This window comes from Cyprinodon variegatus, unplaced genomic scaffold, assembly GCF_000732505.1.
Source record: "Cyprinodon variegatus isolate N-32 unplaced genomic scaffold, C_variegatus-1.0 Scaffold577, whole genome shotgun sequence".
Taxonomy (NCBI): domain Eukaryota; kingdom Metazoa; phylum Chordata; class Actinopteri; order Cyprinodontiformes; family Cyprinodontidae; genus Cyprinodon; species Cyprinodon variegatus.
This window is the reverse complement of record NW_015151030.1, coordinates 14,341-30,413: the sequence shown is the minus strand read 5'-3', so window position 1 is coordinate 30,413 and position 16,073 is coordinate 14,341. Positions and strand designations below refer to the sequence as shown.

The following is a 16,073-nucleotide window of genomic DNA, read 5'->3' as shown; positions in this document are numbered from 1 at the left end:
TATTTAGGTCATTTGAAATCATCCCTTTAGAAGTCTACAGAATTCAGAGATGGTGCAGTTTGCTCTTGGCTATTGAAGGTCATTATATTATGGCCCATTAGCATATGCACCACTCTTTTATGAAGACAGAACACTGTTGGCTTCACTGCGCAATCCCCACAGAATAAAAGTCATCACAAAAGCACAGGTTCTGGGGGTGTTAGCAGCTCCATACATGCAGGTTTCCTTTAAAGTACAGGGATTAAAGCTGCACATAAACAGGAGTGGTACCAAAAGGGATTTTCATCCTGTGGTTTGGTTTGAGGACACAAGGATATGGTCACTGTTAAAAAAAAAAAAGTTTCTGAAGCCCAGCTTGCATGCAGCTTTTACTGAAGGACTGAGAGAGATTTACAGAAGTGATCTGTTATCAGCAGCACTGTTTAAAAGTCTTAATATGCACAGTATGACAACAGCACCACCAACAGCATATAACGAAAAAATCCTCCTAAATAAAGAGAAAAGAGGGCAAGTAAAAGCAGTACAACATGTTGTGTCGGTAAATATAGACGTTGAGACATTAGAACAAATAAAACCTCCAACAAAAAATGAAGTGATGCATTTAGAACCAGAAGATAATCATAAAACCCTAATAGAAAAAGCAGGCGCTCACAGGAAATGACAAGCTATTTCTTGTCCCTGGATGCTGTGATTTCAGTGATTCCCACTGCTGTCATTCTTGCCATTGTTGCTGGTTTCTCTGCTTCAGCAGCCACTGTAAGAGCCCAGACAGAAGTTCTCCCCCAGGCAATGCTGTGCGAGGCTTGCATTACTAGCACTCTACGTGTAGATTAAGCAGTTGTGTGAAATTGTGTCACATTTACATGTGGTCTTTGACTTTATAGGTACAGGACTCTTTTTGGAAAAAAAAAAAAACAACTCTGCAGGGCAATATTTGTGTACCTTGAAGTATTTTCCAATTTAATCAGAACTCAGTTATGTGCTTTATTTTCCAGGAAAAGAGTGTATTTTTATATACAGCACTGTCAAAATCAAACTTAAAGAACATAAAGTTTAAGACCATAGTGAATTACTTCTGAGTGGATTTATTTACGGTTTTGCTGAAGCTTTAAGTAGCTGTTGAATGTTCTCATGCTTTTTCTTGGTGCACCCACAAAGGTAATGCATTTTATAAGGGTTATTAATGCATTAGACTAATGTAAAAAAAATGCAGAATTGTATCAAGGAGGGAAAATGATACATTCAATTCAATCTCTGAAAAGTGTTATTTGCATTTGTATTCAGCTCCCAAAGGGTCAACTCCTTGTAAAATGTCTACTACTGTACAGCAGCTTCCCACATCTAGGGACTGATATTTTTGCCCATTAATCTGTAATGAAACAGCTGGAGATAGATTCAATTAGATAGATGGTATGCTGCCACAAATGTGGACATTGACACATGGTCATAAATTCCCATTAATTCTAAAGTTTTTCCATCTCTACGGCAAAGGAAGGATTTCCACAGCATGAAGATACAGATGCTATAAAGGAATGATGTGTTCTGGCTCAGGGGGACTGAGCCACATAATGCATTTTGGAGTTACAATTTAAAAAAAAACATCATTTTGGTCTCGTTTTAGAATGGAATTATTCTACGTTCCATGTATGGGATTACCTATGGTCTTCTTTCTATAGTGGCTTTCCTCCTGCACTGTTCCATGATAATCAGACTTATAGCGTGCACAACTAAAAGTTGTACGACAAATTATCCTAATTAAGCTGCAGACCTCTAAAGATGTCTTGATGTTTGTGATAGTGCTGTTTTCATTTTCCAAATGATGGATCACACAGTGTTTATAACATGGTTAAAGTTTGATATGTTTTCTAACATAAACCTGATTTAATCTTTTACACAGCACTTTTCTGCTCATTTTACTGTGTCATTTTTCATTAATATCCTTTATTTTACTAAAGATCTCTTAAAATCTACGAGGCCTTTACAGAAAAGCTGCCTTTATCCTGAGATTGAATTATGCATATTATGCATATTTGGACTACCAACATGCACTATATAATAAGCTAACATTTTATGCATATTGGTACAACAACAACAAAAAATACACTTGAATTTATTTATTTATTTATTTATTTTTAAGGGACTGAATACAAATAGATGCCAGATTTGATCAGGTTTAGATTTGTGAAAAACAACACAAAAAAAACAACAAACATTTATTCTTTTACCTCCAGTTAAAAATGTGAAATATATTCATAATTGTGATAGAAATGTAAAAAAAAAAAAAAAGAGAAATGAATAAGTAAAAATGGAAGTCATTTAAACAGAACCACAAATAGCTCATATAAAAGACAGGTTACCAACAAATGATTTATCCCTCTGTCTTTCCCTGCCTAAAAACCTTTGCTAAGCTGAGATTGTGACAGATGCTGTGAGTAGTTTAAACGGTTAAAGCAAACGCTTTGGATATTTTAAATGCCACAAAAGCATCTGTAGAGAGCCACATCCAGTTGCCTCATCAAAAGAGCTCTCCTATATATCAGTGTTGACTAAACAGCTCATGACAAAGTTGCATTTTGCACAAGGATAAAAGCACAACAATCACCAACAACAGTGTGTTGACAGTCTTTCACACCAAACAGGGTATTCCTGTGTTTATAATGAAAATGCCTTTCTGACAAATCCTGCAAAACAACTACAGACGGTTGTAGTCCTGCTCCATTTCTATAGTTGCTAAGGTGAATATTTTTCTGTTTATGGCTAGCTTCCTGAGAAGTAGCACCAGTGATGACATCAGCATATTTTAAAAAAGTTCAGACCTTTTTTTTTTCCTTACCTAAAGCACTTAGATCAGCTTGACAAAATAAAGGCAGAGGAAGCTTTGAAACAGCTTGACACAGCACTTTTTTCTTATTGGAGGTTACAAACAGCCACAAACATTTTCTCATCATTGGGGGAAACAGATAAGAGATTCCAGTGTTTAGATACAATACTATGTGCATACAAGCAGTTAACCTTATAGAGGTTCTGAACCCTAACTTTTAACCTTTGTGTTTAAAAATCCAGCTTAGTGCTACATCTGAAACATAGCACTCTCATGACATGTATTGTTAAAATGTTTGTTCAAGTAAAATCTGAACATCCATCAGCTCAATGTAATTTATCTTGTTTGAATTTTCTATTAGCTTACTTTTGAAAAGAGGTGAAGCATCTTATTACAACCACTCATTCTGATACTCAGTTAAAATCAGTAATTAACCTAACATGCTTGGTTTGGCCTGTGGCAGTAGGACCCTGATAAAGGATCCAGAGGCACACAAAAAGACAAATTAGTCAGTTTAATCTACATCTGTCCCCCTGAAGAGAAAATGTGTAAAAACAGCATATCCAAGCCTTTAACTGTTTTGAATTAATAATAAATATACTGTAGGAAAGAGCTGAATTCTGGAATTCTGTATCCAGTTATAGATCATAGATTCTTAAAAGCCCTGACTGGCTGATATTACTGGCATTAAAACCCTGTTAGCCAATTTTAGTTTCTCTTTAAGAACAATAAATAACAGGAAAATCATTTACTGAGCTGGATAAAAAGCTTGGAATAAAGCTAAATAATAATTTATCCTAGGCTATTAAAAGCTTGCAGGGCATTCAGGCGGGTGTTTATACAGTATTACACCGTGTAAGAGAAAAGTTGTTCTCCAAATGTTTTGCTTTTTTGTATACCTAAAAGTTTACTCTGCTGCCTCACGGATCTCATATGAGTACCGGTATTTACCCAGTTCACTCAGCGTTAACTCAGTTTACTCTGTTTCCAAATCCAGCGTGTCTCATACCAGATAAAAGTTGGCTAGTCAAAAAGATAATATGGAGCAAATTGTCTGCAATACACACAACTTGCTGTTTTCTGTTTTAAACATCCTGCAGAAATAGCTGGCATAACCTTGTAGAAAATGCCATTCTTGAAACCTCATACTTGTTTTGTGGTTTTTCCAACCTTATTTTAAACATCATAGTTTAGAAGCTTGTTTACATTAGTTTTCTCCCTTCTTCATTCAATAACCACTTACACACACACAAAGTATAGGAGAAAGTTCAGCTATTTTGCCCCACCAATTGATTTTTCTAGGCATCTCTTAATTGGTTTAAACACAAAGAAAAATAAATGTTTTCCCCTTATCTTTCTAGTATCAGCACACTATCCATTTTTAGACTTTGATATATCTATAGTATTTTTGCTAGATACATTTTTTTTAATGATACAAAATGTTTTAGGAGAAATATTTAACTAATAAATAAGAAAGCCGCTTTTTTCATTAGTAAACACATCTTCACTATATTTCCCGTTGAATCCAAGAGAGATTTATTCCCACTGTAAGTGTAATATAATTACATCTGAAAGCCGCCGCTAAGCAAGGTTTCTGTGAGAGTTACACAATACACATTTGTTTCACTTATGGACAAATATTCATTGTTACTGCCTCGCCTGTAAATTTGTTTGGGCAGTAAGCTGTGCAAGTAAACAGTTGGAGTTGCATACATAGAAAATGAAAGAAAACAGCCCTGAGACGGCAGCTGGACTACCACTCATCCCCGAGAAAACAGCCTTGATTAAAAGAAATGCTCTTGAGGTAGACGGTAATTATCTGCTATGGTTTATTTAGACATGTTTGCCAATAGGATTCCACTGCATAATTTTATTCAAAGCCTTTTACTCAATGTTTTAATTTTTCTAAGGAAAAAAAAGTATGTTTGGGACAATGTCTAAAGAGACTAACACAGCTCTCAAGGTTTTCTATTTAGTTTTTACTTTTTTGCAGGGTTTTTGTACTCAATATGCAAAATCCTAACTTACAAATGTCGATATGAGATGGAGCTATAATAAACTAGAGCTCCATGATTGCTGATGATAACACAGTGAGACAATACAAGCAATTGAGATGTCAGCTGTAAAAGCCAGTCGTCTCATATGTGTTTGTATGAAAAGCTCAGCAGCAACTACTGTGTCTTGCAAGCCATCGCTGCATCAGCTGCAGTTGCAGAACTGAACCTTCAAACCACATTTAGCTGTCAAACAAATGGAAATAGTGTTCAAAATAAATGATGTACCTCTTAGAACAGCAGATGCATTTTTATATTCTCTTCATTGTAAGTACTTTGTTTGAAATTCCAGTTAAAGCAAGTTTAAATGACGACATGTGGGACTGTTTTTCTTTTACAATGGAATACTGAAATGCTTTCTAACCTTCAGCTTGTGGGGGTTTTTTTTTCTTCCCTAGTCCCCTCCTGGTAACTTGTCATCATCAGTCCATTTTACCTGCAGAAATCCTCGGGGTGCAATTTTAGTTTCTACTACAGTATTACATAAAGAAAGGCAGTGGGACCACACAGACAGCCAAAATTAAATCAGGCAATGCAAAGACCAAAGCTCCAGTGTGTCTTCTTCTTCATCAAAGTCATCTAATAAAATAGCCCTTACGTTTAAAAACACTCCTGAGGCTATACTATGGTATTTAGCCTCAGCAGGTTCTGTCTTTCTGTTTGTCTCTGCCTTCCCTGTAGTAGTTTTAGTTTTGAATAATACATCTGATAATTTGTTTTTTATAATTTTATGGATCCCTTGATCTTGCAGTGTTGACCTTTCTTAGCTCACCCCTTTATTCAGGTTCTTAGATCTCTTGTGTGTGTCTGCATATCTGTTTTTTCTCTGCTTTGGATTAAAATATTCGCCTATTCTATTGTGCAGAACCAAAACTGTTCTGCAGGAAACAAACTTTCTGACCAGGCAGCGTAATATATACATAAATTACATAGAAATATGAAACTAAAGACCTAAAGGCTTTTGTGAGAATTCCCCCCTGGTCCCCTTCATATTCTTGTGTGCTGTTTTGATGAGCAGTTCCAGTGGTACACTTTGTGTTAGAGAGTTGAGTTGATATTCTGGACCGTGTCTCCACAAGACACTCCTCACACTGAATATAATGCCTACCTGAGGGACATGCTCCAGAAATACAGAAATTACTCCGCTGATAATAGGGGCCATGCTGGCATGGTTTAATTCTCAGACAAGACTGCATTGAATTTAGTCATGGATCTCCACAAATGTGAGAGGAAGTACAAAGCATATGGCTCCATATGCATTTCTCAAGGACGCAAGCTATTTTGTAAAGCAGAGGATAAATCAAAGCACACTTCAGCAGTTGAATTCAAAGCTCACTTCCTCTGGTTTGTCCTCGCTGCAGGGCTGCACATGCATCTGCCAGAGGGCATCCTTTTGAAGACCCCATGTAAAACATGGGTGGAGCCCTGTCAGAAGAAGTCTGACTACCAGAGTGTATTCTTGTCATGCAGAAAGGTCAGGGACCAGATGGCCTGGTTTAGAGTTGTTGTTTTTTTATCTCTGACACATTTAGATTTGATGTTTACCCAAACACACCTAAGCTTCTGAATTTCAAAGCTCCAAAGCTAAGCTTTAATTTCATAATAGGTAATAGATTACATACACTTACAGTTCCAGACACTTATTTAGGTACACTTGTTCAATTGTTTATTAATACAAATAGTGAATAAGCCAATTACATTTGAGCAAATTGATTTGCTTGCTTAGACATCTAGACATGGTGACTAAATCAATCCAAGCATCACAAAGGTGAAGAAAAGAGATTTAAATGAAGACAGACCCAGCTGTCGCAAAGATCCTAGGCTAATGGTCTGAGTCTTTAGAAGCTACAGATTTTCATGTGAGATCATTTTTTTAATGTATAGAAAAAAATGTCCAAGTAACACCCAGAGAGCACTAGTATCAAGGTGCAAACACAAAACCAAGGCTATAATTCCCTCATTTAGGTTAGTATTGTTGGTAAAAGAGGATATCCTTTAAAAACCAAAATATACCCATATTTTGATTTCTACTACCAGAAGGATAGTACACAATGTATCAAAGCTTAAATAATCTAAAACTTCTTTCTAGAACTTCACAAAAAAGATGACTGTACTCCAACGGAGACACCTGATCTCAACTCAACCCAGAATCTATCAAAGAATTATAGATATGTGGTGAAACAAAGGCTTTGCATCATGGATGCACAGCTTACTGATCTGCAGCAATCATGTGATGCTCTCCTGTTAATGTAGACTAAAATAACCCTTTGCTAAATCATTGAAATGAACTACTAAAATACTCCTAATGGGAAAAAGGGGGTCTGATTCAGTTATACTAGGGTATATCTAAACAATAGCTATACCTTAATTTAAGGTTAGCTTACTTTATGAGTTAATTCAATGAAAGGGAACAATAACTGATAGCAAGATAGATGTAGCAACATTGCCAACACTCTTTCTCATCTACTTTTTCTGAAAAGGTGTTAGTCACCTTTAAAAAAAAAAAAACATAAATAACTTTCACAAATAACAGTAAAATTGTGAATCTTTAAGAAACTGTCATACAAATTATTAACATAAAATAATAAAATTAGAAAAAATTAAATGTTTCAAGTAATAACAATGAAAAATGTGTCTGTTTAAACACTAATTAAAAGTCTTCATGGATCGAATATGACATTATTGTGGACAGCTAGGTATGAAACTGATGCTTGTGTGTATGGAAACTGTTGCAGTGCAAACACAATGTGCAGTCAAACAAGTTCTCAGTGTAAATGGAACCAGCCATCCTTAGGCTGCAGAAACAAATCAAAATATATCAGAGAGACAGCAGGAACACTGATGATGGGGGAAAACAGTACAGTCTGATACATTCTGCAGTGGAAAAAAAAATGCACTTTGAGTTTAACTGCATTTAAAGGACCTGGTCCATAGGAGACAGCTGTTGTGGCAGTCCTTTCAATATTAAAGAAAAAAAGCAGCTCAGAAAATCCAGTTAAGTGAAGAAGGCTCTGGAGTAGAATGGCGGATCGTTATCCACATCTGTCATGAAACTTCATTAGTGCAAATACTAAGAGTTTGCCTTAAGGGGAAAATCATTCATTCGCAATTACTCAAGAACAACATTCTTTAAAGGCCGAGAGATCGACATTAACCAGGGTGCTGAATAAAAAAGGAGCAGATAAGGTTTGAATGGCTTATGATCTGAACCACACATCGTACATCGTAAGAAATATGTGGAGAAAGTAAGATAGCGGGGACACACATGGCTTCTGTTGTCACTGGTGTCTGCTGCTGATGTGATGAACCAATGCTTTCAAAGGTATTATGTAGGATATAAAGATTTACCAGCTGCTCTGATATCCCCAAATATAGTAAATTGGGTGAGCTTGAATTTTAACAGCTACTGTTTGTGATTTTTGTTTAAGGAAGAAGAGTGAAAAGTTATTCTGTTAGAGACCACTAATCTAATTTCCCTCATACAATTCAAAAGACAAAACAAACACAGGCAGCCGTAAAGCTTATCAGATCAACACCTGAGTATTTGTACTGGTGCACTGTCTCCACTTACTACCTAATTCATCATTGTAAAGCTTTTCAATTTACAATGAAGTAAAATTTTTCTGACTTTTTTGACATAATTCTGTTTATAGAAAAAAAGAGACTTAAAAACCCAGCAACAACTATCCGTTGGAAATGGCAGTTAGAGGCATCAGTGTAGAGCCTTGATGCTTGTTGATTTCTGTCTCTAATTCACATAACTTGTGCTTTTTCACACTGATCTTCTGACATGATTTTTATCATTTTATTTAGGCAGTGAATCAGGGACATCATTATCAGACGGAAATGAATCCTTTGCTTCAATCAAATCCAAGGTAAAAGCATGCATCTCACAAAACATGTCTGTGCCTTTTTTTTTTTTGAAATATAATATAATCTACAAACTTTTGGGCTAGATAAGGACAAGGGTAGGTTTTGTGTTTTTAATTTGAAAATCTCACTGGTAAAAGACTCGCTCCTCTTAAACAGAACTGACATGCTGTCTAACCTCTTTGCATACTGGATTATTAATAGCTGTGGTGAGAGGAGATAATAGTTTAGAAACTGTAAGCACCAGTGATGTACATCATGCATTGCCTGGAAAACAAATTGCCTTGAAGCTCAGAGTTAGGCATGGAAAAAAGGAAAAGCAGATAGAAATTCATAATCGGATGGTTACCAGTGACTGCAATATTTACTCTAAATGTCAACTGTCAGATGGATATGTAGACTGGGGCTTATCTTGCTCTCAGAAGACTCCAAATAAACTTGGAGTATGTCAGGTACTGTGCTTTCTTCTCCCAGAACTGCTGTTGTCATTTTCACAATGCCATTTGTTTCTTTTTTTATATACAGATTATTAGGCTTGACAGATTTCATATCTGGGGGAAAAAATAAGAAGAAGTTAAATTTTGGTAGACATTAGATTTTGTTTTGTTTGTTTTTTTAAACAGAAAGCAAGTCCTTTTGTCTTTACGGGAATCAGAATAGTCAGTTCTCTTTAACAAAGAACACCCATTAGACGTGTTCCACTGGTTTTCCTTGCCTGCAGATTGAAATTCAAACAAAAAATAGAATAAAATTCAGCAGAGTAACCTCTTATTACAAGAGGAGATAGAATAATCTAGTAATTCCAGCCTTCATTCAAGTTTAAAGCTGAACTACATTCTGCTGCATGACAAAAACATTCTAACCAGCTAGAAAGAATGTCTGAAATATTTCCAAACTATCATTTCTGCTTAAGATTCTAAGTTTCTAAGTAAAGGTAGAGAAATATTATGTTCTATAACATTCATGGGGAGTTGATAAAAAGTCATCAGTTTCTTCTGTAAAAAGTTATACCAGCTTATCTTCTCAGATATGTTTCCATTGTTATTCAGCTCTATAAGTTGCAAAACATCAGTATTTTGAGGCCATTTAAGCGTCTTTAATGAAACACAAATGTATTTAAGTGGTTTTGTCATTTTCTTAATCACATCACAAGCCAAACTTCTACTGAGGGCTTCTAAAATACTGGAAGGATCTTAACATATAAAGGAGAATTGTATAAACAATTATCCAAGGTATTAGATATAATGTGGAATACAGTAAATCAAGTTGAGAAAATATGGATGAAGAGTGGAGAATGCAGAACAACTTTGGCATTAAAGTCAGCCGGATCATTTTTCAAACCTGATGAAAGGACATGGAGAAGACTGGTCATTAGGAGCATTGAAGGAGTGTAGAAATTCCCAGCAAGCGATCATTGTAAAAACAAACTGATATGTTCTCATGTGCTTCATGTATAAGGTTGTGTAGTCTAGCAGGATAGAAGCTTTTCTAATGAAGAAAAGGACGTAGCCCTAGGTATATTTTGGAAATATATTGGAAATTTTTTCATTTCACAATTCCAGGGGCTGCTATCCAAAAAGACTGTAATTAAACTGTAAGTATTTAATTAATGAAAATGTTATCTTCCTTGTTTTCAGCTCTAATAGTAATCATTTGAACAGGTGCACAGTCACATTACAGATCTAACAAGTTCTGAAGTTGTTTATCCTGGCCTTATGTCTTTTACATCACAGAAAACAGACACAACATGGACACACTGTCTCTTTATTGCCACTGTCAGTCAAAACTGTTTTGGTCGTTGGAGAGAGATAAGGCTTAGAAATCTGCTTCCAAACACACTAATACCTGCATTTTTCCATCGATACACCAATAAAAACAAAGAATGCTAAATGATTTTTACAATGCAAGCATGTCACAGTATACTGTTGAGTCTGTGATACCGAATCCCAGCCTTTATCTGGGGCTGTATTGTTACTATTTATCCATCTGAGCGCCCTGCTGTGGCAGTGTATGAATGGATTCAGTTGTCCTTGGAGGCTTCAGGAGACATTAAATCGCGCCAGCGCCTGCTGAAGCACAGCCTCATCTCTGTGCTTGTCCATCTCTTTATGGGCGTACACAACCATGTGATGTGTTACAAAGGAAGACAAAGAGGTTGCATCACAGATCCGCCACTGAAATTATACAACTCCAAGCACCACCACCCTCAATCACCCGGCCAAACGCTTCAGATTTACTGATGAAAAGCAAGGTTCCTACCAGAACACATGTTGACTCCCATGTGTTTAAATAGTCACTGTGTCGTTTGTAAGAACACATGTAAAATATCTCCTCAGCTGTGGGAACAAACAAGATAAATGTTTTCCTTTTTGTTGTACTTGGCTAACAAACTATGCGATTGCTCAGTGCAGGGATGTTATTTGATTGAATGTCCACTGAAATGGATATTAGTATTGAATAGAAGCTCAAACATACAGCTCTGTAGCATCTATAGCTGTAATGCTGAAATTAGACTTAGAGGCAAGTCATGATTTACATATTAAATAGCAGCTGCACAGGATTTCTGGCTGTTTTCTTTGTTTTCTTCAAGGCTTTGGATATTCAGACACCCCTACAGTGAATAATGTTATGATTTTTCGAGCATTCTGGCATCACTGCAAGGCTTTCTCTCTGCTAAGAGCTACAGCTTCCTTAACAACTAAACTGCTCCAGTCTCTGAGCTTTATGTTGCTATGGCTTCTTTTTTTTTTACCCATTTTTTTCTGCAGCTTATTTTCTAATCTAACATGTGTACATTCATCTTGTAATTGTCTCAGGTGTCAGCTGACACACAAAATGAGAAAATGCAAATAAGAGTGTTAGAAAACGATTTAGATGTAAATAGAAGCACAATAGATTCAAAGAGAATACATTTGTGAGCTTTAGTGGAGTTTCAAAGGTGTAAAGAAAACATACATATTTTTGGATTTTTTTTCTTTTTATGGAAGCTATTCGAAGAGCATATTTTCAATATACTGACTAGCTTTGCCGAGGCAGCGTACCTGCTCACGTTAAATGAAGATGAATTATTCTCTTCATCCCACGCCTGTATTTGGAGTGTAATAAATTAAAATTCCAAGAATTTAATAACTCTTGCCAAGTCCCACTTAACATTTTGAAGTCCAATTTACAATTCGGTTGCAGGGGCCCTTGTCCTTGAAAATTGCTTCTATTAACTTTTGTACAATGTCCCTGCCCATCAAACAGTCAGAGTAGTTTTTTGAAAAGAGGTAAAGGCTTTTGTTATCCAGAAAAATCAAACCCTCTGAAGAACTCGTGCGTGGGAATTCTTTTAAATGCTATTAGAGCAAAAATAAAGGAAATTAATTCATCTCCAAATACATGAAGATAATGGATTTTTAAATGTGTAATTTTTTTCTGTAAATATTCAAGAGAATGTTTGCTTTTGGTGTTGAGGTCTGTTCTGTATTTTATACCCTTTTGCACCTTTACTCACTTAGTACCAAAAGCCGCTTGGTTATTTTGACCCTACCATGCATGAGTCCTTACTTTCTGAAGTAAAGCATTGTACCTACTTTGTTAACCACTGATTCTAAGCAAATTTTTGAAGGTATTCATAAACTTCTATAAGGAAAACAACATCTGAATTCATCATATGACCTGCTTTGTAAGAGTCAAAAAGCTAAATCTAAGATCAAAATCAGAATGTAAATAAAGTTTGAATATTACTATGCAATTGAACTGATACATAGTAGTGGTGGTCATGAGTATTAATTTGGAGGGCAACACCTGTAGAGTGGCATGTGTGAACTAATAAATTAAGGCCCTCTGCAAGACATCATTCTTCCATCAATGAAAAAGAGTGTAGTTCTACTTCCATTCCTTACTCTCCCTGATGCTCAAAAACTTGTCCTTGCCATCATTTCCTCTTGGCCGGACAATGTAATACTTTTTAACCTGTTATGTTAAACACAAATTTCCAGAAGTTTCAGTCTATTCAGAACAATGCAACCAGAATTTAAACTAAAACTCAAAAAACCTCACCACCTTACTCCTGCCTTTTGCTTTCTCTATTGGTTTTCTGTCTCCACTCTCTATCAATGCAAGATCCGCCTCCTCAGCTATTAGTGTTGTCCAAGGAAATGCCCTTGTATTCTCCAGAGAACTGCTCATTCCACACACCACAGTAGATTCCCTTAATTCCACAACATCATCTTAACTAAGGTCCAAAGTAATTTATATGGCCGTGCTGGTCTTCTGCACAGCTGCCCATGGAGTGCACAGAGTGTGGAGTCCTTTAGAGAAGGACAACACACCCAGCTGTTCTTTAAACTCACTATGTTAATATTTGGGGAATTTATTCTTTTTTATCTCTTCTTAGATTTTTTTTCTGTTGTTATGAATTTAATTCGACAGTTCAGCTTTTTTTGGGACTTCCTGCAAGTAATTAACTACAATAAACAATAAACTGACACCATGGTTTAAGTACATGGGCACAAAATGAATGCTTGCAGGCACAAACTAGAGGTAGAAATGGAAAAAATAAATGCAATGCTAAGATAAGAAATATGGGTGTGATTTAGAGCCATTTGTATTTTTATTTATTTATTTATTTATTTATTTATTTATTTGCATAATATTCATATGAACTACCTCTTTTGTGGTTCCATTAATCATGCAAAAATTTTTGTAATGATTAAATTTGTCTGTTAATTTTTTGCAGCTTTTGAGAAAAGCTTCTTTGGATTTATGTAAACGTGTTGTTTTTTTTATAAATTGACAAGAGTCTTAAATATGTCATGTTGCTGGCAGTGTGCTGTAAAATATAGCAGTAAACAAACCATGAAAAATTTGCCTCCTAAGTGGATGAACTGTTTTCAGAAAGAGCGACAGCAGCAAACATTGCACTTCTGGATGAGAAGGCAGACCAACCAGAGGCAAACGCTTGAATCTCCTGCTGCCAGGCGAATATTGTGCAGAAGATTATACCATAATTCCACATTAAATATGCTCTGGTTTGCTCTTATCCAGAGGCGCAAAATGTTAATGGATGATTGCACAACTGATGTATAGCTGAAAAATGATTATGGATGCTGTTTAACAAATGAATCTTGCATCTCTTCCGAGTAATAACTCATCTTGCGATATTTCCTCCCTGGCTGCAATCATTCACGCCGTGCTAAAGGAGCAGAGTTTTCACTTACTGGTAAGTGAAAGATCTATAGTTGTACCCTGCGTACATCACAGATGGGGGAGGATGCACTCATTTCGGGAGAAATAAAGTCATGCTCCCACAGAAACAAGCGAGGTTAGGACCCTGAGTCGTTGCCACAATGTGATGTTACTTGGAAGTCACAGTTGGAGTCAGAATTTAATAAGTGATCCTTCAGGTAAATCTGAGAGGCTGTGGGAGAAGTGGCTCAAGGACAATGGAATCTTAGATGGGCTTCTGAGAGTGCATGATGATGGGACTCCATTGTTAAAATGTCATAGGGTAAGATGGTGAGTGTAATGGTATGTGTTGTCATGACTGTCTGGCTTTATGGTCTTTTCCCTAGAGAGTGGATGGACGTGCTCAGCCCTCCTATTATGCCTCCCAGCCAGCAGAGAAGGTCAGGCAACACAGAGAACAATTTGGAAAGTCTACTCAGAGGTATGGTAACCTTCATTTTAGTCCTTTTACCCTCACTCTGCCTTTTATGTCCTTGCAAGTACGAAAGACGGCAAACAGTCCACTGCTTTAAGACTAGTTACACGAAAGCATTCAGCTAATGGAAAGAGTCGCTGCTGAAAGAGCTTTCAGAGATGGTACATTTCCGCCAAGGATGTGGGCAGGAAGATGGGACACCAACTGAAAGTGTATCTAATTAGGGCTAAAAAAAAAAAGCCATGAGAATGAAGCTCCCTGTCCTCCACATAACACCATAGGTCAGAAGAGACAGGCTCATTACAGGCCTGTACCACCCTAGACACATCCGCAAGGTTAACTGATGAAACCTTTCCAGTTTACTACATCACTTTTAAACCCCTAGCACAACGTGTCATATAATTAGTTTTCATTATTGTTGCCCACGTTCGGATAAGATAAAATGCTCGTCTCGATGCGTTCCATAACCTTTTTAGCATTTAACTGCCTGTCAGTTTAACAGCTTGGTTTCTGCGCTTTAAGGTAGTTGGGGATTACAGCGAATCCTTTTACGGCTTCATAATTTGGTTCTGCGTCTGGGTGTCTTAGGGCTTGATTGATTAGGGAAAAAATGGCAGCGGCAGAAAACTTTTAAATCCACCTCGGTCTGAAGGTCACGAATCCAAGCTGTATTCTATTAAAACTTGACAGAGTAGGCCTTTCTTCGCATCTGGCGTTGCAATGCAACAAAAAAATAAATAAATACAAAAAGAATATCTGTGCTGACTTGATTGTAAAGGATGCTTTCTTGTTTCATTCTGCATGTATTGAACATGATTTTTTTTTTTACTTTGGTTTTCTCTGTTTTTAAACAGGGGGGAATGACTTGGTGCATGGAGAGGAGAATGGAGATGAATATCTCAAACTGCTCTATGATCCGTGCCTCAACTGCTATTTTGATCCAGTGTCAGGGAAGTACTATGAACTAGCATAACTCAAATCCGTTTCCCATCAGAATTGATAATTCATATTTAAAGCAGATAAATTACTCCGAGATTTTATTTTACAGTTTTTTTGAGGCCAAGCTTTATTGATTGGAAGTGAATTCCCTTTTCACCAAAACCCACCTTTGTTCCAGGGAACCAACGACAGCTTTGTTTTGCCATGTGTGGTTAGTCAAACTCAACTGTAAGGCATTGGGAAAGTCACTAAATTAAACACATGCCCTTTTGCAAGTATGGGCTCATTCATAGTGACTTTTAATGACAAAAGAGAAGCTTTTCATAAGACTTGCTTTGGAAATGAATATGGAAACCTTCTGAAAGAACTTGCTTGAGCTTCCTTTTAATATAACACTGTCTAACATTTCAATACTAAAAGGACAGATGCTTCCTATTTAGTCAAATTTATGCAAAAAAAGCTATCAAAATATGTTGATGTGGTTTTATAGTATTTAAAATAAAATTGATGTGAAAACTGTGGTTCCGGTTTCTTGTGTTTGTTTTCTTTTTAAATTAGTCAGAGCTGTCCAAGAATACAGGAATAAAATGAAAGATGATTGATTTTAATACATTCAAGTGAATTTGAAATACTCCAGGCTTTTCATGGTGTTTAACTTTTACTAGGATAAGCAGCAGGTGGGCTGCTGATTAGGCTGGCAGGTCTCTAACCATTTCTCCCCCACAATACTTGTCACACCTGA

At 36.4% G+C, this 16,073-nt stretch overlaps 1 protein-coding gene across 1 annotated transcript in view; it reads left to right on the top strand.

The window, feature by feature from the left end:
* LOC107095836 (chromosome unknown open reading frame, human C3orf67) overlaps positions 1-15,807 on the top strand; it is a 41,668-nt gene extending 25,861 nt beyond the window's left edge. Inside the window, exons 12-14 of the mRNA XM_015392179.1 lie at positions 8,689-8,750; positions 14,304-14,398; positions 15,247-15,807. Coding sequence (XP_015247665.1) covers positions 8,689-8,750; positions 14,304-14,398; positions 15,247-15,365 — 276 coding nt within the window. The 3' untranslated portion in view covers positions 15,366-15,807. The remainder of the gene's footprint in view (positions 1-8,688; positions 8,751-14,303; positions 14,399-15,246) is intronic.
* The last annotated feature ends 266 nt before the right edge of the window (positions 15,808-16,073 follow it).